Below are 20,390 nucleotides of genomic sequence, written 5' to 3'. Positions count from 1 at the left end.
AATACTGCGATCTCATTAATTGGATATGTCGAAATCTAGCATAAACAGGAACTGTCGTCTCTCACTCGTCACTCGAGTTGCCACACGAAACTCCATGGCGAACCGAAAATCGCCTCTTGAGTGCAAAGGGTTAAAATTAGAAGTAAATTGAATATGCTTTTATTTTATAATAGTATTTTATAAAGAACAGAATAATACGTGCGTTTACACTATAAAGATACATATTTAGTATCAAGCTTGAGAATCTGATATTACTTAATATTATTCTTCTTTTGTACTCACTGTAATGTTATTGTTGGACACTAATTGACAATATCTTTATTTACAATTTCTGTGAAATATTGTGAAGTATCACATTGCTGGCCAGTACTATTTAAATTAACTTAACATTCCTACATTAGCTATTTTTTTCGCTTTTCTTTTTAAGTTTCACTTTTGATACTAAATCCTTCTTCTGCGTGAATATTGAGAAATATTTGAAATATTATTTGTTTAAATTATAAATTTATAACTCAATATTTTTAAATATTTGCATGGAAAGCTATTACATGAAAAACGATGTAACGTATTCCTAAAATTACAGTATTATACTCGATTATGTAAATATTTAATTTAAAGCTTTTAAATGATCATTTTATCAACGCTCCGACATATTGTAATTACGAAAATAATTGAGAACCTCCATATCTTAATTTTACACAGCAGCTATTTTACGTTGATTAGATTAGTTCTTAAATGATTTGTTGTACATAACTAATTCATATGTGGAAAAGAAAAATGTTACTTAATCGAAGAACAAACCAAAAACTTGTAAATGATTATTTTTGGTATCCATTATTATGTGAATATCAATGTAGAGGCGCGTGCGAAAAAAGTAATTTGAAATTATTAATTTACACATATATGAAAACCAAATGGGTATTAGGGAGGTGTATTATGTGAATTAATTTACATTGTATAGAGAATAATAGCATATTGTAGCTAATACTTAAAGTGACTTAGAACGTTGCAATCATGTAATACGAAATGTTACATTACTCAATGCAATTTTTATCAGTAATGACATTTCTTGTTACCATTGAAATAGTCGAAACATATTTTTTATGTAAAATCTTTTTTAATGTTGTGCATTATTTTTTCTTTTTTTTTTTTTTAGTTAGAGTAATATTCTTCATTTTTAAGATTATTTGAATCAAAATTGATTCGTTTCAGCCGCGTCACTTTGATATATTTATTTATCTTTTATGCCAAAGTGTCCAAAAAAAGAGAAAAAACGAGACAGTTACCAAAAAAATGCAAGGCCAATAATGCACGTAAAAGGATATAAATGACTTCATATATGATAACATGATAAAACAAAATTAATTTATAACATAATGATTCAGATTGCGACAAGTAAATATGATCACACTAATTACTGTTAAAAAAAAAGAGTAAAAGTCGCAGTGAATTTTCTAAGTGGAGCACAATTTTTAAGAGCAGAATTTTTCAGGTGCTTTAAATAGTATCAATTTCGTTTAATTAGCTTAAGAAATTTTATCGTTAATTGATCAATTATATTTAAGATTAATTAGTTAATTGTGTCACTACTGTCGGTCTTTAACAAAAAGACCTTACAATTAGTACCGATGATTAATTAATTAGTCATTCCGTATTCGTCGATTGATTGATGGGTTGTCATTATGAAATAACCACGAAAAATTTTTGTATTCCTTCATTAATTCTTTATTCAATAATAATTACTTGTACATAATTAATAATGAATTGACTATTGCCTAATTCACAGGTTATGTTCATTATATTGATTGAAAGCAGTACAAAGAAAGAATGATTATCTTGAATTTGTATTTCTTTCCCTTTGTAAAAATGCGGAGATGAATTGTCCAATAATTAATCGATCGATAATTGATCAATTATTTTTGTAAATAATAATCTGCATTGTTCTTTCGTTTTGTCTCTCTTTTTTTAATCTATTATGGTTAAAAAAATTGATTGCAATGTATTGCGTGAGTTTGATGGTGAAATGCAATTTTACTAGTAAATGGACTTCTATCTTGTATCATAGGAAGGATTATTTAGCAGGCGCAGTCTTGTACATAGAGGAATACAGATTAATAAATTAAATTGAAAAAGAAGTCTTACACTGTTTTGATATTAGGATCACACTATCCCACGAATTCCGGCCTATTATCTTCCTACTTTTTACAGGTATTTGCCATACACGCGCGACTTACTCAAAACGTGTGCAACTCGTAACAAAAAACTTGTGAATTCGCGTTACCGACGGTCACGACTTAGTTAATTTACCGACACTTCCCTCCTTAATTGCTCTCCTATCTACTTACCTGCTGGACGCACCGGAAAATTTAACCTTTACCTTTTTAAAATCTACCAGACTCGTCTCGCAACAACGTTGCGATACTTGTAACTGTCGAATTTGCACATTCCTGGACGGTCAAGTCGAGGACGGAACACATTCCTGGACGGTGATAGTGCGCTCACTGGTCTCCGCCTAATCATCATGCCACTCAGGGCACGTGCAAAAATGCGTGTATTTTGACCTATGAGGAGAAATTGTCACGCTGTACTGTTTCTGGAGGTGTGGTCGTGTTTATATTACCCCGTGCGAGATCAGAAACTCCAAAACTGATCACCAACATTTAAAGACACATAATACATTAGAATTTTATATGAAATGTTTTTTTTTTGTACATAATAAGTAATTTTGCAATACAATAGAACTTCGTTTATATGAATCTGTTGGGGGACAAGTTGGTTCATACAATCAAGTCGTTTACACAATAGCAGTTCACGTACTTGTCCCCAGCATCTATGATTTGTCATTCAGCTAATATTCTTAGTTAGAATAATTAGTAATAATTCAGTTAGAATTCTTGTGAGATTTTGAAATAGGAGTGAGAGAAGAAAAGATGTGGAGGAATTAAGACGAAAAAGAGTGTTTCGTCCAGGATCTGCTAGTGAACTCATCAGTGAAGATATCCAGCAAGTTCCCGCTTGGAACAAAGTATGACACGAACCAACACAACCTAGCAGCCTACTTAGCAAACATAGGAATTATCAATCAAAATTCAATCAAAATAGCACATGTGAATATGGAACTTATGTGATGGAATGTGAACTACGTTCATGATAGCGTAAGCGCCAATGTTGATCATGGTCGTACATACAGGCATGGAAACTTTAACGAAAGAGGTATAGCTCTTAGTGATCGGACGATGTTGGTTATCTTGTCTGGAATAAGGCGTCTCGATTTATTTCGATCTACCATGGCCTTTCGGCAAAACCACACCGCCTCAGACTTCTCGGGGGATACCTCCAGCCCCAACCCTTTGATCGCGGCGACCGCGCAGGCGATCGCCAATTCCGTCAGACGGACGGTCCTGCCCCATGTCGATCCCCATACCAGCACCAACGTGTCGTCGGCGTAACACGTCAGCACCGAGTCCGGGGGCATCGGTGCCCGAAGTACCGTGTCATACGCGATGTCCCACAGCAACGGGCCCAGTACCGAACCTTGTGAGACACCACTACACCGTGACAGGCATCTGTCAAACAGAGTTCTCAGCCTTGGGGCCAAGACTCCGGCGACCACGTTCCACACACGGGCCGGAACCCCGTCGGGACCCGGGGACTACCGCGCTCCGATCTTCTCGATATGTCCATGTTCTCCGTCGTGGGGGGCGCCCAAGGACGGAGCTTGTTCAGCACTAGTCTGTACGGGCGTCCCCAGGGATTGGAATCGAGGGTGGCCAGATGCTCATCCCAGGCTCGTCTCTTCGCCTCCTTGATGACTCGTTGCAGAGGCCTCCGCGCTTCGCGGTAGGCGTCGTACAAATAAGCCACCATGGCTTCATCCCCTTGTCGCCTACGCCGGGATCTGGTATAACGGCATCGGGCGCGGATGCACGCCTCGCGGAGATGAGCGATCTCCTCAGACCACCAATACATCGCCCGAGCGCGGCGTGGGGCTCCGGACCGCGGCATACACGAATCGCAGATCGCTTGCAAGTCGCGCTTCAGGCGGGCTGCCTCCGCCTCCGTTTCTTCATCCTCGTCCCGGTGGGTCGCCGCCCACCGCGGGAAATTCCTTCTTCCTCTAACCGATGAGCCTTCGGGCCCGCACGACCCGAACAAACGGTCGCCTCCCGCGCCACTGACTGTCACGTCTATTCCGATATAGAGGTGGTCCGAGAGTGTTTCCTCGGCCAACACCTCCCACCCCGAGACACGGCCGGAAGCGGCAGGGTTTGCCCACGTGAGGTCCACTATGGACTCGCCGCGCCACGCCACGCACGTGCTGGACGATCCCCGATTGATAAGCTGGAGGTCGAGCACAGCCGCCCAGTCCTGCACAGAGCTCCCCCTTCCATTGGTCCTGCGGGAACCCCACGCCGTGGAGTGAGCGTTGAAGTCCCCAAGGATCAGCGACGGATTGGCGCCCAGACGTCTCACGCAAGCCGCGAGACCGTCCAGGAATGAGGCGTATTCCACCCTGCTGATGTTAGGCGACACGTAGACGCCGACCAGCACTAGGTCACCCCATTTCACGGTCACAAAGCCCCGTCCTTGCTCGATCATTGAGCAGGAGAGGTTCCCCGCGATCCTGTTCCAGAGTATGGCGACCGAGCCGAGCAGGTCCCCAGCGCCTCGTGACGCATCTGGGATGCTATACGGCTCCGCCACCACTGCCAGGCCGATCCTCCTCTCCGCCAGGCTCTGAAGCATTAAGTCCTGAGCCCGGCGGGAGTGGTTGATGTTACACTGCACCTCTTCTCCTTCCGTTTACGTCGGAAAAGGCTCCGTTTCCATGGCCTCCTCCGGACCGTTCTCCTCGCAGTCGTCACGACCGACCTCCTCTTTGTCTCTTCTGGCCTACGTGGGGCCGGTCAACGGTTTCGTCTCTTTATTCGCCGTCGCGTCACCGCCTTCGTCAGGAGCGGGCTTTATCTCTTGTACGGTCCTCCCCGTGCGGGCCGGTGGCGTACACGCTGGAGATCCCAGCCGGTGCGACGCGGGCAGTCAAAAGTCCGCGCATACCGGGCATTTAGGTACCCGCGCCAGGCAGTCCCTTGCACGATGCCCTTCCATGCCGCACCGGTAGCAACGATCCGACCGGTCAACCGCTGACGGGCAGTCCCGGCGCATGTGGCCCGTCTCCAGGCACTTGTAGCACCGGAGTTGACGTGCCGGGAGAGGGGTGACTCTCGCCGCTGACCATCCTATGTGGAGCTTGCCTCCTGGAGCGTCTCTTCCCCCGCCGCTGACCATCCTATGTGGAGCTTGCCTCCTGGAGCGTCTCTTCCCCCGCCGCTGACCATCCTATGTGGAGCTTGCCTCCTGGAGCGTCTCTTCCCCCGCCGCTGCTGCCGCCGATTTTCCTTGCCGCTGTCAGTGGGCAACGCAGCCACACCGAACCGAGGCCCCGGAGAGCGGCGCGTATAACGCCCACGCTGACTTCCGCGGCATGGCAGCCCCCCGCCTCGGCGACGGCGGCTGCCATCTCCTCCGGGGTAATTGAATCCTCCAGCCCGGTCACCCTCAACTTCGCCATCTTCCGCGGTACGGTGACCTTGGCGGGAAAGTCTCGAAGAACAGCCACCATCTTTTCGGCCAGTCGCGACGCTTTGCTGTTAGCGTCCTGGCCCGCGACCTCGAATATGAGAGCACCTGTAACCGCTCTCCTCGGTCTCATTTCTGCGATGCCAAGGTCGGAGGGCTTGGTCTCTCTCCTGACCACCGACATCGCATTCCTATACGTAAAACTGGAGCGTCACCGCGGCGCACTGTGGGGAGCGGGAAAGGCCAGGCATATTTGTTTTACGCGCGTGCCACACTTACAAATTTATATAATATTGTACTATAACCTTTACTCGTTGATAAATCATGAACTACTGAACAGTTTCTAAACATATTAACAGAGTGTGCTATCATTTCGTTCTTAAAATGAAACAATTTTTTTTGTTTCACACTAAACCTCATAATATCTTTATTTTCAACGAACCGCATATTCTGAGCTCATAATGTTTTGATATTATACGTTACAGACGGAAAACTTTGTCATTGAGAAATTAAAGGTAGCATACATCTTTTTGATCAAAAGACGGATTTATTAGAATGATTGCTAAAGAAATAATGTGTAAAGAATTACTATAAATACTTACAATAAGCGGAGACTGTCTACAATAACTGAAACTTTTACAAATAAAGCAAACATATAAGGATTGTGCAAACATATATGAAATTAGCCAGCCCGTCAATTTGACGGATTTCTTAGAAATAGATATACTACGTACAAATTTAAAAAATTAAGAAGCTTACGAAAAAATAATTGTATGTATAAATTCTTTGGATGAAATGATTAATTCACGATGCAAAATGGTTAAAATTGGTTTTTGGGGTATTTCATTTCGAAGTTTGAAATCCGTCAATTTGGCGGGTCCTGTAAACACAGTTTTAATTTCAGGATGTCATAGCAGTTTTCTTCTTTTACCTGTTTTCTGTTGGTAAAAATGAGATAAGATGGTAATAAATAAGATTGCTAAAATAGCAGATATTAATACGTGACACGTGGTGTACGTCAAATGACGACGCGAAGAAACTTGAGCAATGCAATTTTAGGGTAAAGCACAGTCGTATTACTGCCTTTCACAGCTCTGTACATAACTTTGGATTTGAAACGATTTCATGGAATTTACGCGGCATTGATTCGATTAAGGGTAAACGAATGCGATACTCGGCCGGTATTTCAGACTATATTTTATAATTTGTCGTAGTAATTGCATTTGCTTTATAAAATATCGTTTTGATAATTAAAGTTTAACAAGTTTAGGCTCACAAACGTTCAATTGGATTCTGAAATGAGTTTGAAGGTTAAATTGGCTATTTGATTACGTTAACATCGAGATCACATGGCAGTCTTCGTGTTTTTTAACTTTTGTGAGGAAACTTGTGTTTTGTTTATCGACGTATACCGCGTATTGCGTATGTATATTGTGATTGTTTATCGAAGTATGAAATGTTAGTTCTTTATGTTATTTTTAATTCCAACTTGTGTAGCTCGAAAGATTAGTAATATACAGTAATTCTCAAACGATCGTCCTATTACTTAAGGTGGGTGTCTTGAATTAGAATGTTCCAAAACAGCGTCTTTTTGTGATTTTTTTAGAAGGGTAAGAAAGAAATGAAGTTATTGAATTTTGAAATATGGTTTTGTATATATTTAACGAATACAAAAAAATTTTTTTTTCAGAAAAAGAATATTATAACTAAAAATATTATATTATAAAAAATATTATTATAAAATCCACCTCGTAATTCTTGACTGAAACAAAAAACCAAAAGAGGCTTAAATTACTATATATTTTTCTTCTCGATGAACTAAAAACAAGGCAGAAAATAGTGTGAAATTAAAAATTTTGGCGGATTTAAAGAAAACATGTGTTTTATAAACAGAAAAAATAAACTTTAAGGTGCTATAACAATTATTTAAATAAACTTTTTGACGAACATTTTTTACTTTCATAAGCAATTATTATCATAAAAGTATTTTGGAAACAACACTCCGCCGGTAAGGTCAATTTGTATCTACTTTATTGACAGAAGCTACAACGCGAACGATATCCGCTGATGAACTCGAGAACACAATTAAAAGTGAGTGGAGAAAACTGTAGACAGAAACATTAAAAGCAAGTGATACAATTATACAGGTACAAGTATTTGCCACAGAATGAGATATAACAAAATTAAATGGTACACATCCCGTGAATCCCTCAAAATGTAACATAATTTATTCAAAACATTCTATGATACAATCATCATGTAGAGTTATTTTAACTAATAATTGTATTTTCTAGCTGACATTTGTGTAGCACGACACGAATTAAGACGACGGTAGCAAGGACACGAAAGACACTCACGACCCACATCTGGGGGACAACTTCTCCTCAAAATTATTTATTACCATTGGCTATAACCAATGAGCATCGCAGATCGTTACCCTCACTTTTCTACCGAAAAGTGAGAACAACGAATCCGCGTTCTTACCTCAAAAAGGCACACCCCACACCGAACTTTGCTCCTTCATAGTACGAGACGGGTTTATTACTGTTCAATAAATTTTCGGACAGTTAAGTCAACTACTGGTCCTCAAATCTTCGGGCAGTCAAGTCAAGTATTGTTCTTCAATATATCAAATCGAGTCAAATACTGTTCTATTCTTTCAACATTCTAGTAGTCAACTACTGTACTTTCCATCACGACGAAGGCAATCATCTTCTGATCAATAACAGGATATCATCATCACTACAGTCTACGCGACAAGTGTTGTAAGTAATTGTAAATATATATATATATTATAGAACTGTAGACTACAGTTTTATTACATAACAAACAAATAAGGAGATCGACCTGTTCGTGGTGTCGATTATTATAATCGTAACGGGAATTTCCGACTCAGAAAGCAGATACAATTACACTCCATACTTTATCTGATTTTCAGGTACAAGATTAACTCAGGATCACCTTATGACAGATCATTGGATTGTGCTTTTTATCGGCTATGACGTAGAATTTAGAAAAAAAATACATTGACCTTGAAAGAGTTGAAAATCACCTTAGTATCTGCAACAGAATGAGATTTAACAAAATTAAATGGTACACATCCGGTGAATGTTCCAGAATGTAACACAATTTATTCAAAACTTTCTTTAATATAATCAGTATGCAAAGTTATTTTAATTAATACTTGTACTTTTTCGCTGACATTTGTGAGCAGCGCATTTCTTAACACACACTTGACTGAGTCACATATATTTATTTGATGTATATTTATATGTTCTTTGTTACATATAAACTACGAATAAAACAGATGACAATAGGATAAATGATGAATAGAAGCAGAATAGTTAATTAGAAACGAGTATTCAAGGGATCGTTAGCAAAGTAGCATTTGCCTCCTTGCTTTGCGCTTGATCGGTGCACCCTCTTACGTTTAAGGTTCAACCCACGTACGTATACTCAAAATTTTCGATTTTTCTGATATTCTACATTGTAAGACATAACATTCACGTATATGTTATAGGTTTTCCAATATCCGATACTCTTATTCTCTATTTGTGTACATGCCAAATAGAGAATAGAATACAACAATAACAACATACCGAAACATTTCATCACAACAAACATTCTGGGCAACTTTTTACTGCATCTACATACACCGGTCACTCGACATTAATTTTCAAGATAGAAAGAAATTTATGTTTAATGTGTCTTATTTAATAATTCATTTTATAAGTTTTTCCTCTTTAAACAATTTCTCAATAAATGAAGGTATATATGCTACACTTTTGACTAATTGAAGGTCGGTATTAAGGGCAGTATTCCATGAATCAGTCAGTTTATCAAATATTATTTTGTGAGAACTGTTATTAATGCAGCCCAATCCATAAGCCGTTGATTTCTCTTTTTTTATTCGTATAATATTAAAAATAGTTATCTCTCTCACTAGTGAGTTCTGTTTAATTTATTCTATATGAAAGTGTGGTTGCCTATTCCACGGGGAAGGATTACATTGGATTACATTCCATGTAATCATAACCTAAATGTAATTGAATTTTTGTGCCAATGGCTTGGAAACAAAGGCCAAGCGACGTCTATAGGTATACGAAAATATTGCTTAGCATGTCCATCTTGAAACTTTGTTTCAATGTCATTCAAATCGGTGATGTGTACCTTTTGTGGAATAATTACTATAAAAGAATACTTATTCTGTTACTATGTGTTGGAGAAAAGTAAATCATCAATGTAATAACCAGATGTCAGTAAATAACTATAATGAATAAATTAATAAATATATCTGTCGAAATAAATAGGCGTCAAAAATGTAGCATGCCCGGGTGAAGGTTTACGTAACATTATGTTCAAGGTTACTTAATGCTTAATACGTTGCATATGGATGCTGCCCAACGAATTTCTTCGATACATTCATGCTTCAGAATTAATCTGTGTAGTTAATTACAGATGTAGTTAATTCCAGATGTTTCCAGATCCAATTTCCTTTACTTACCAGTTATAGTACATTTTCACTTATCAAAGACACGATTTTTCTCTCTAAGAGGAAGAGGATCAATTTTATAGGAACAATTTTTTGAACTGATATATTTTTTATATATGATATGTATCCTATAGATATTAATTTAAAGACGTGCTAACATCACCCAAATGTGCATATTACTAATTGTTTGTCACGCAGAGATATCCTACACGTTTTATTATATATAAAATTCCATTTCTTTTTATGCTGATTTGTAGCTTTACACGTTCATAAGTCTAAGAAATTTTCTAGTCTGAATAACATTATGCGCGAGAATTTAGCAGCTTGCCAAATATAGCAGTACATGTTGTTACGCAACAAGGGTTTTTTGCATGCTATAGTCAGTGGGAGAACTCGCGAAATTGCCACGAGTGGCCTCTTGCAGAAGTTTATGAAAGATATTTGGTAAGCTGTTATATCTTAATGTTGCAGTTCGATAAAGAAGATCGGAGACGTATAAAATGGATGTCATCCGCAATATTGTAGGAGGATTCCCAGTACAAGTCAGATCGACGGTTTCCATTTTACTAAGCGTATCGCTATACATAATATATTTGTTCGTTAATTATTCTTCGAAGAATCTTCCTTCCGAATCACTAATGCCATCTTACGATTTCATAATCGTAGGCGGTGGTACTGCAGGTACGTTTTTTCATAATATCGATAGAAAATTACACCATAAACGAATTGAAAATATAAGAAAGAAGCACTACCTGTGTGTTTGCACGGGAGAAGGAGCGCTTTATTATCCATATAATAGAGTAACACACAAATCTAACAATATACACATCTCGATCATCCAATGTACCCTTTCTTTAGTCGCTCCATCTATTATGTAGTATATTAATGACGTACTTTGTGGTAGATATTGACAACGAAATTTTAACCACCCTTCCTGCATATAAACGTAATTTAAGTTTATTTTATAATACGTTTTAAATATGTATTACATCATAAATATCGTATAAATTATATATTATGGGAACATATTCCAGGTTTATCAGGAAATTAGTTTTGTGGTATAGATTAAATATTTTTCCTTTGTCGATGATATTTTTGAAATAAAAGTATTTCTAATATTTAAGTAGATTGATGTTTTCTTACTTATGTTCTATAATGTTCTGCCAATTTACATGTTTACAGGAATTGTTATAGCGAATCGGTTGTCCGAGATAGAAGACTGGAACGTACTTCTCTTGGAAGCAGGTGGCGATGGAAGCATTATATATGATATTCCTGTTACTGCTGCTAATCTGCAGCTCACCGAGATCGACTGGAAATACACGACGGAACCCAGTAGAAATCACTGTAGAGGTAATATCTAGGAATGCTAGCGCATGCATAACTTAATACTAGATACTAATAAATACTAATACCAGAATTACCCAATACGTATATATATACGTACATATACGTTTTTTTTCTTTTTATTTTATTTTTGGTTTTTACAATTTGTCCTGTAGGACATTTGATAAAGTGTTATATCTCATTGGTAAATAAAAAAATAAAATAAAATAAATATAGCATGTGGACGGCTACCCGCAGCGGGGTGCCAGCTTCGTGTTTTCTAAGTTATATCTTTTATGTATATATGAGTGGGGAAAATTTTTCATTTTTAACATTAATAGAAACATACATGTATACATGTATTTTTGCTTAAATAGTTAAATAATTGTATAGATATATTTAGCTTAACTAATATTGTTTGAATTATACTGACCTATATATAGAATATTTAGGTACATTTATGTAGTTCTAACGTTAACCCACAAACGTTAATCGGCGAATGATCTTATCGTCAAACCCAAAGAGATATAAACTCAGATCAATCACCAACCAGCATTAATAATCGATTACGAATTATTCGCATCGCCTTTCATGTACTTTATCGCAAATTCTGCCTACAGCGATGAACGAGGGTCGTTGCCTGTGGCCACGTGGTAAAGTTATGGGAGGCAGCAGCACGATAAACTACATGATGTATGTTCGTGGTAACAAAAAAGATTACGACATCTGGGAACAACTAGGCAATCCAGGATGGTCCTACAAAGACGTCCTAAGTTATTTCAAAAAATCGGAAGACAATCAGAATCAGAACTACGCCAAGACTCCGTATCATTCGACGGGGGGTTACCTAACTATCAACGAATCACAATGGCAGGGTCCATTGGGCAATGCGTTCCTTCAAGCAGCAGAAGAAATGGGTTACGAGAATAGAGACGTTAATGGAGAACGGCAGACTGGCTTTATGTTTCCTCAGGGGACCGTTAGTCATGGGAGCCGGTGTTCCACGGCGAAGTCCTTCCTGCGGCCGATCAGCGCGCGTAAGAATTTACACGTCGCTATGCAAGCACATGTTACGAAAATTTTAATAGATCCGTCGTCAAAGAGGGCTTACGGTGTAGAGTTCCTTAGAGACGGAAGGACGCTGCGCGTTCGTGCCAACAAAGAGGTGATACTTTCCGCAGGATCTATCAATAGCCCTCAATTACTGATGCTGTCTGGAATAGGACCTGAAGAACACTTAGCGGAACATGGGATACCAGTGATTCAGAATTTAAGTGTGGGTTATAATCTTCAAGATCACATATTTGCGGGAGGCATTACGTTCTTGCTACATGAAAATATATCGTTGGTAGAAAGCAAGTTGTATAATATTCGATATATGCTAGAATACGCCTTAACCGGAACTGGCCCATTAACACTCTTAGGAGGAGTCGAAGCACTAGGTTTTATCAATACCAAATACGCGAATGCCTCGGATGATTTCCCAGACATGCAATTGGTTTTTGTGCCATGGGGTATGAACACCGACGGCGGCAAAGTTTTTAAAATAATTCACGGTCTAACCACAGAATTCTACAATTCTGTATACGGGAATTTCATCGGTAGGGACGCATGGACCGTGCTTCCTACGCTCATAAGACCGAAAAGTAGAGGTGTTATCAAGCTTCGAAGCAACAATCCCTTCGATCATCCGTTGATTTATCCCAACTATTTCGAAAGCCCGGAAGATGTGGCGACGATGGTAGAAGGAATTAAGTTTGTGGTCGAGATGAGTAAAACTGCACCACTTAAACGTTATGGAAGCAAATTTATACCGGTACCATATCCTGGCTGCAAGAATATTTCCATGTATACCGATCCATACTGGGAGTGCGCGATCAGATTCTATGCCACGACTCTATTTCATCCAGTGGGTACTTGCAAGATGGGACCTAATTCGGATCCAACAGCTGTAGTAGACCCTCGGCTTCGAGTTTACGGAGTCACCGGACTTCGAGTGATAGATGGCTCGATTATGCCAAACATAATCAGTGGTAATACCAATGCCCCGATTGTCATGATCGCAGAGAAGAGTGCCGATATGATAAAAGCGGATTGGTTGATGAAATAGGACGCAGAGTGAGTAGCTGTTCATGTAAATTAACTTAAAGCGGCTGCTACTGTTTATTACACAGTAGACACTTGTAATTATAAATTCCTATTCTATATTACGTTACGAACTTATCAAAGAACAAACACTTCAAGAAGTAGGAGTTGTACGACTTCACCTGTTACATACCTTTATGTGTTCTGGTTCATTTCTTACATTGCCGTTGGAATTCAGAACTTAAATGTAGTATCGTGGACGGATTGTCTATGAAATATCGGGTGAACCATAAACCATGTTGTAGGAACCATGTTACAGTGCCGGAGCTATGAGAAAAGACAAAGGGATGCTTAAAGGAGAAAGACGAATTAACAGGCAGTCGTTAGTTGAGAAGGAGAAGGTTGCCAGGGTTGTCAAGGAGGATGGTCCGCGCGTAAAACAACGCAGGAGAAGCGTGCGAGGAGCATCGTGAAAAATACTATGAAAAAGCACATATTGGCTTGAATATTGAGTTTTAAGGACGTCGAAGACGCATTAGAAGCATTTAATGGTGACAAAGGTGAAGATGTCCATTCGAGTCGTTCGAAGAAATTGCAGACACCTGCAGATATTTGCCAGTTTCGACTGTCATGCTAGGACTTGTCATGAGTTGAAGCGATTCCTTTGACAAATTTCGTTGACAAGCCTGTGCATTTGCTCTATCGTGTTTGTTTCTGAATCCACATTGGTGATCTGACATTAATTCTTCTTTCTTTATTGTTGGTTTTTGGCGATCATATATTATTTTTTCTAGAATTTTGGAAACCATAGGAAGTAGTGATATTGGTCTGTAAAATGCAGTTTGGTGTGGGTCTTTGCCTGGCTTAGGTAACTTTATGATCTGTGCTAGCTTCCATAGATTAGGAAAGTAATGGATTCTTAAAATTGTATTGAATATTATTGTGATTAAACGTATTGCTTTTGGAGGAAGGTCTTTCAAGATTTTACCATTGGTTAGGATTCCTGCTGCCTTATTGTTTTGTCTTTTCTCGATTATGATTCTAATTTCTTGTGGTGTTGTATTAGGTATGGTGTAATGTTTGTTAGTTGGGGTACTAGTATTTTATGCATCTTCGTCTGAACGACAATTACTGTTGTTACTATTATATGGAGTAATTGTGTTACAAAGATGGTTGGAAAATTCTTCAGCTTGCTCTTCGTTGCTTTTGGCCTATGTATTCTGTGTTTTTCTGATTGCTGCGATTAGTTTTATTGGCTAATCTATTTTGTTCGTGGCTTTCCATAGAGTGTAGTTGGCATTTTCTTGTGCAGCGAGTGTCTCTATGAATTTGAAGAATTCGTTATTATTATGATCTTTTATTTTACTTTTTATTTTCTTTGCGAGTTTGTTTAGATGTTTTTTGTTTGCACGTGTTCTATGTTCTTGCCATTTTGCTTTGATTTTGTCAAGGTTGTCTGTTGGAATTATTTTTGCTTGCTTGTTGTTTAGTTCATAATTAGTAGCTGCCCATGCTGTTTCTTGTATAATTGCTGTCAATGTTACTGCCTGTTCAATGTGTTTGGGTGCTTTTAGTGCAATACTACAGTTGATTTTGCTCAAAATTAGTTCTTTAAATGTTTGCCATTTGGTGTTTTATTGCAAAGCGACTTTGGATTGCTGTAAAGTATTGGTTTGCTTGTGTATTCTATTAATATCAGTGTATGATCAGCTAAGCTCAAGATTGAGTGTTATTTTTAATTAGTTTAGTCCTTTTATAACTGCAAAATCAAACAAATCAGGTATTTTGTTTAAATCTGTCCACCAGTATGTTGGTTTTCTTGTGGATAATATGTTGAGATTACTAGTTCTAAAATATTTTCAGTGTTCTACCTCAAGGTATGATAATTTTTGAGCTCCATAGCGTGTGATTTCCATTGAAGTCTCCTGGTGCAATGTATTTGTCAGCTAAGAATTGAAAATACTCTTCCCATTTTTATATTGTCATTTTGTGTCATGGTGGTGCATATACTGCCGATATTTGGAAGTAATTGCTGTTAGTTTGTATTGTAACGGTGGTTCCTTGAACATGTTCCTGATTAATTTGACTATGTATGTGATGTTTGATATCGGTTCTTATTATCACTGTGGCCCCTCTGAGTGCTTTTCCTAAGGGATGCTCAGCATATGATGCTTGTCGCTAGCAACTTATTCGAATGCGATTAGCATCCTTCCTTACCTACCAACCTAGTAGATTAACCAATTAACAGCGACGTCCATTTCCCTCACTTTTCTAACGAAAACTTTCCTTTACGAATCCAATGATCTCGTATCCTTGGACTCACCCATCACAGTTTTCCTCTGCAGCATCATCGTCACAGAAAACACAGTTCCTCGACGTATCTTGAGCAGTCATCATCTTAACTTATAGTGCGCATTCTGCTCAGTCGCTATCTTAACTCGATCGGTAACATTCGATCGGTAACAGTCGATCGGTAACCAAGAAGCGCGAATCATCAATTGTAATCGCGAGTTCTATTTAAATTGTCGAAGGCGATTATTGCTAATAAATATACTGTTTAAACTGAGTGTTTCTTTGGTACCTGTCACGTCCTATCCACCTCATAACTTTAATGCGAGCGGGTCGGTATTTGAAAATTGGGGCGTTCAAGTTAACCGCGGTAGCGTCAGATGGAGACAACACGGACGGTTGTGATGAGGTTTTCGAACTGTACAGTTGAACAAACAAGACCTAGCACGAGTACGCTAGAAAGATGCGACGGTGGAACGTCGAAAGGTTCCTTAGTATCTCCAAGCGTGATTTTGAAGATGGATGCAAATGAAGTAGCAGCCGAATCGAAGTAGTTTCGAATCGGTGACGAGATCATTCAAGTTTGTAGGCGTAGGCTGTGTGGTATGTCGATGGTCGAAGCTAGGAACGCGTTAAGGACATGTTCGGAACCCATAGAATTGCAGATAGCCAGAGAACCGACTTTCGTTTTAGGTGAAGAGCTAGGTAACACGTGGGGCGATATTCTTGTATACTTATACAAGATACTTTACATACTTTATATACTTTTCCCACAATATTATTGTTAGACAGAAATGTTTTAGTTTTGAGGTCCGTTGTTGTAGACCATTGGAATTCCAAGCTGCTACTTTCAGCCTGTCAATTTCTATTTTTTACTTAACATGTTTGTAAGTAGTTGTAGCATAACTGTAATTTGTTGTGTTTGTTGTCTGAGTACTGCATTTTGCTCACTTAGCATTTTTGTATTTACACTTACACTTATACTTATTTCAATATATTTTTCTATTACAATCCACTCGTTCCTCTACTTAACCTCAACATGTGTAATTCAATATACACATGTACATATGACTGATGCACCTTGTTGAGGTTATTAGATATGTGAACAAAGGAACACGTGGATAAATGGTAAGGTAGAAAATATATTTTAATACAGAAGCGTAAATACAAGAAGGAATATAATTTGAGCTGGTCCTGATCAGCACGCTAGCAGTGTTACCCTATGACTGAAAACCCTGAAGCCATCGTTGCCTGTCTACTGTTTATGGTCTGCCTTCACCCCAGTCTTTTGTCTATACGCTGTCGATGGCTTCAGTGCTAGAGAAAACTAAAAAGACCAGATGTAGAGTTTTCTTAGAAGTGGTAATCACTTCAACGCACACCTGAAAAATATTCATGCGATACAAATCGTCGCTGTATCGAACCAAAAATTGCCTAAGAAATGTCCCATATCTCTCAAGAAGTGAAAAAAAGTAACAGGTTCCCGAAGAAGCTGGAAAATGGATGGACATGGCTGGACAAAAAGTAGTTCAGTCATCGAGAACAAGTTGGTTAGCATTCGCCGAATGCATCAAATGAATATTAAGAAAATGGTAAACATTATGTGGAATATTTGCTGTGGATGTTGTTGCAGATGAAGTTCAATACGTCACTGCCAATGTCATTGAATATGATCTTAAATTGTAAAAAGTATGAAACCGGAATTTGCCTATAGATGGCCCTAGCTGATAATGTAGTTATCACTAAACTGTGTCATTGATGCCAAAAGTCTTTGTTGACATCTCACAAACATTTTCGACTCACAACAATACAAGTTTCATACAACAGCATAGTTTGTAACAGAGTTGAACATGTCGAATTTTGTGCCTGGAAGCTACGATTTGCGGACAGCATTGATTTTCTGTTACCATTTGAAGAAAACTGCTGCAGAATCGCATCGAATGCTTGTCGAAGCTTACGGTGAGCACGCTCTTGGGAAATCACAGTGCTTTGAGTGGTTTAAAAAATTCAGAAGTGGCAATTTTGACCTGAGGAACGAAGGACGTGGAAGACCACCGAAAAAGTTTCAAGACAGCGAACTGCAAGCATCGTTGGATGAGGATGACGCTCAAACGCAGCAACAACTCGCTGATCGATTAAACGTGACACGAGAAGCCGTCTCCATACGTTTGAAAGCCATGGGAAAGATCCAGAAGGTGGGAAAATGAGTTCCACGTGAACCGAATGAAAGACAGCAGGAAAATCGAAAAACCACTTGCGAAATGCTGCTCGCCAGATACAGAAGAAGGTCATTTCTCCACCGAATTGTGACTGGCGATGGAAAGTGGATATATTTTGAGAATCCTAAGCGTAAAAGATCATGGGTAGCTCCAGGCGAACCACCGACATCGACCACAAGACCAAATCGCTATGGACGGATGACGATGCTCTGTGTTTGGTGGGATCAGAAGGGTGTGATCTATTACGAGCTGTTAAAACCTGGCGAAACCGTTAATACTGAGCGCTACCGACAACAAATGATCGATTTGAATCAAGCTTTGCGTGAAAAACGACCAGAATATCAAAAAAGGCAACGCAAAGTAATTTGGCTCCATGATAATGCACCATCGCATACAGCAAAACCGGTCAAGGAAACGATCGAAGCGTTCAGTTGGGAAATACTTTCGCACGTGGCTTACTCACCAGACTTGGCTCCATTCGATTACTATTTATTTGCATCGATGGGACACGCACTTTCTGACCAGCACTTCACTTCTTACGAAAATGTACGAAAATGGCTCGACGACTGGTTTGCCTCAAAAGAGAGACAGTTTTTTTGGCGTGGCATCCACCAATTGCCAGACAGGTGGGAAAAATGTATAGCTAGCGATGGGCAATACTTCGAATAAAATATTTTTAATCATTTTCATACAATAAACGTGTATTTTCTATATAACAATTCCGGTTTCATATTTACATACCTAGCACATCTAACACATCTAACATTTTTAGATTTTTTGTTACAGATATTTACATGCTTTAGCACATTGTTCCAGAGTTGCCAAATTTTAATTTATTGTTTGTTAATAGAATGCCATGGAGTTTTGCAGTCAACAGCTGGTAATTCTTTTAGTAGGATACTGTTATGATTGAAAAGAAGAATTTGTATGAAGTAGATGCTTTCAATCAAAGTGAAGTTATATTGGTGCTCATATATGATTTATATTATTTAATTATAATTAATATAATATTATAAATTAATATGTAAAATATAGTTTATAATGGTGCCACAGATATCACCATCAAGTTAAGAAATAGTACAGGAGAATAGTACTGTAAAAACATGCAAAAGATTAGAGATCTTTCGTCAGGTATAATTAATGAGACATTTTTTAACTCCTTAAATTTCTTAAATTCGTTTACTATTTTGTACACTCGTAATCAAGACTCACATACTAATTATGACATCAAGTATGTTGCGTTTGTGATTGATTTAAATAAAAAACTAATAAACAAGATGTTGCAAATGTATTTCAGTATTTCAGAATGTTTCAAATTTATCTTAGCCATCTTGAAGACTGCAGTGAAAAAAATAAAATATGTAAACGTTTCAAAATTGATTTTTTCATTAGTAGATGAAATTAAAACGAAAAATAGGAATAAGTAGAAACCTGAATTGACTAAGCAGGATCAAGTAGCGTTACATTACTTTCCAACCAACGCTAAAATTTGTTAATAAAATATTAATTTTTATACCATGATATCTACAAATAAATAATTTAATATAAAAATAAATATACGTATACATATATGCTATAGCAAAAATTTGTTAATCTATTACAGTTTTCAGTGTTCTTTTTGTAGTAAAGTTATTATTAACTAACCTAAAAATCATCGCATATATTATGGTCAATATCACTGCCTTCATCGTTTAGTTGTAAATGTCAACAATTTTTGCAATAAACTAACTTACTCATGTTATTTATTAACTACCTTTAGACACTCTGTTTATTTTACTGTATGTAATTCTACAATCGTTTGCATAATCTCTGTTTCTTCTTTGCATAATTAATTTTCTGTTATGTCGAGCTCGTTGTATACGAGCAACCTTTGTCCGCGCGATATCGCTGCGATCGTTTTTCTCTGTTTTCCCAATTGAGAACAACGAAGACAGACATATGGTCGCAGTAATATCGCGCGAAGCTGCACTTACGTAACTCTACACTTGTCCTAAAGAAATGTCAATCTCGTTGACTAACGTGCAACTAATATAAATTTTAAATCATATCTGATCTGTAAGAAAATTACCTATTCTGTCAACATTTCCGTTTGATTCAATGGGTTTCGTTGTTCGCCGAAATCAAGTGCGTATTGGCTCAAATACAGCAATGATAAAGTGGTTGCCGGTTGCAGGGATATGATTAACAACAGTGTGTACATGCCCTAATAATTGATGAACAAAATTTTCAATGTAATTGCCTCATTTTTCATTTTCGACCAGTCAATTTCTAATTGCCGAAATTTTGTAACATCTATGGACCAACTGTCGGTATGCAGGTGTCAAAAAGAACCAACAATCTCTGGGATCAGCATTTTGCGTCCATCAGCCATAGGTTTAATGTATGTAAGAGAATTATAG

General features: G+C 38.3%; 1 protein-coding gene and 1 long non-coding RNA gene across 2 annotated transcripts; both read left to right on the top strand.

Moving 5' to 3' along the window:
* Nucleotides 1-10,620: 10,620 nt before the first annotated feature.
* On the top strand, nt 10,621-11,372 carry LOC132915062 (uncharacterized). The gene is made up of 2 exons (XR_009659772.1): nt 10,621-10,753; nt 11,255-11,372. It is a non-coding gene; the product is annotated as an uncharacterized LOC132915062 (long non-coding RNA).
* Nucleotides 11,373-12,019: 647 nt separating this feature from the next.
* Nucleotides 12,020-13,532, top strand: LOC132915061 (glucose dehydrogenase [FAD, quinone]-like). Its single transcript, XM_060974690.1, has one exon. The coding sequence runs from the start codon at nt 12,021-12,023 to the stop codon at nt 13,506-13,508; it is 1,488 nt and encodes a 495-aa protein (XP_060830673.1). The 5' UTR covers nt 12,020; the 3' UTR covers nt 13,509-13,532.
* Nucleotides 13,533-20,390: the final 6,858 nt, after the last annotated feature.

Source organism: Bombus pascuorum, chromosome 16, assembly GCF_905332965.1.
Source record: "Bombus pascuorum chromosome 16, iyBomPasc1.1, whole genome shotgun sequence".
Taxonomy (NCBI): Eukaryota; Metazoa; Arthropoda; class Insecta; order Hymenoptera; family Apidae; genus Bombus; species Bombus pascuorum.
This window is presented reverse-complemented; position numbering and strand designations above follow the sequence as displayed.

Bases quoted from the DNA above. Each gene is read 5' to 3' on its own strand.
- LOC132915061 (XM_060974690.1), top strand. From the start codon at position 12,021: ATGAACGAGGGTCGTTGCCTGTGGCCACGTGGTAAAGTTATGGGAGGC.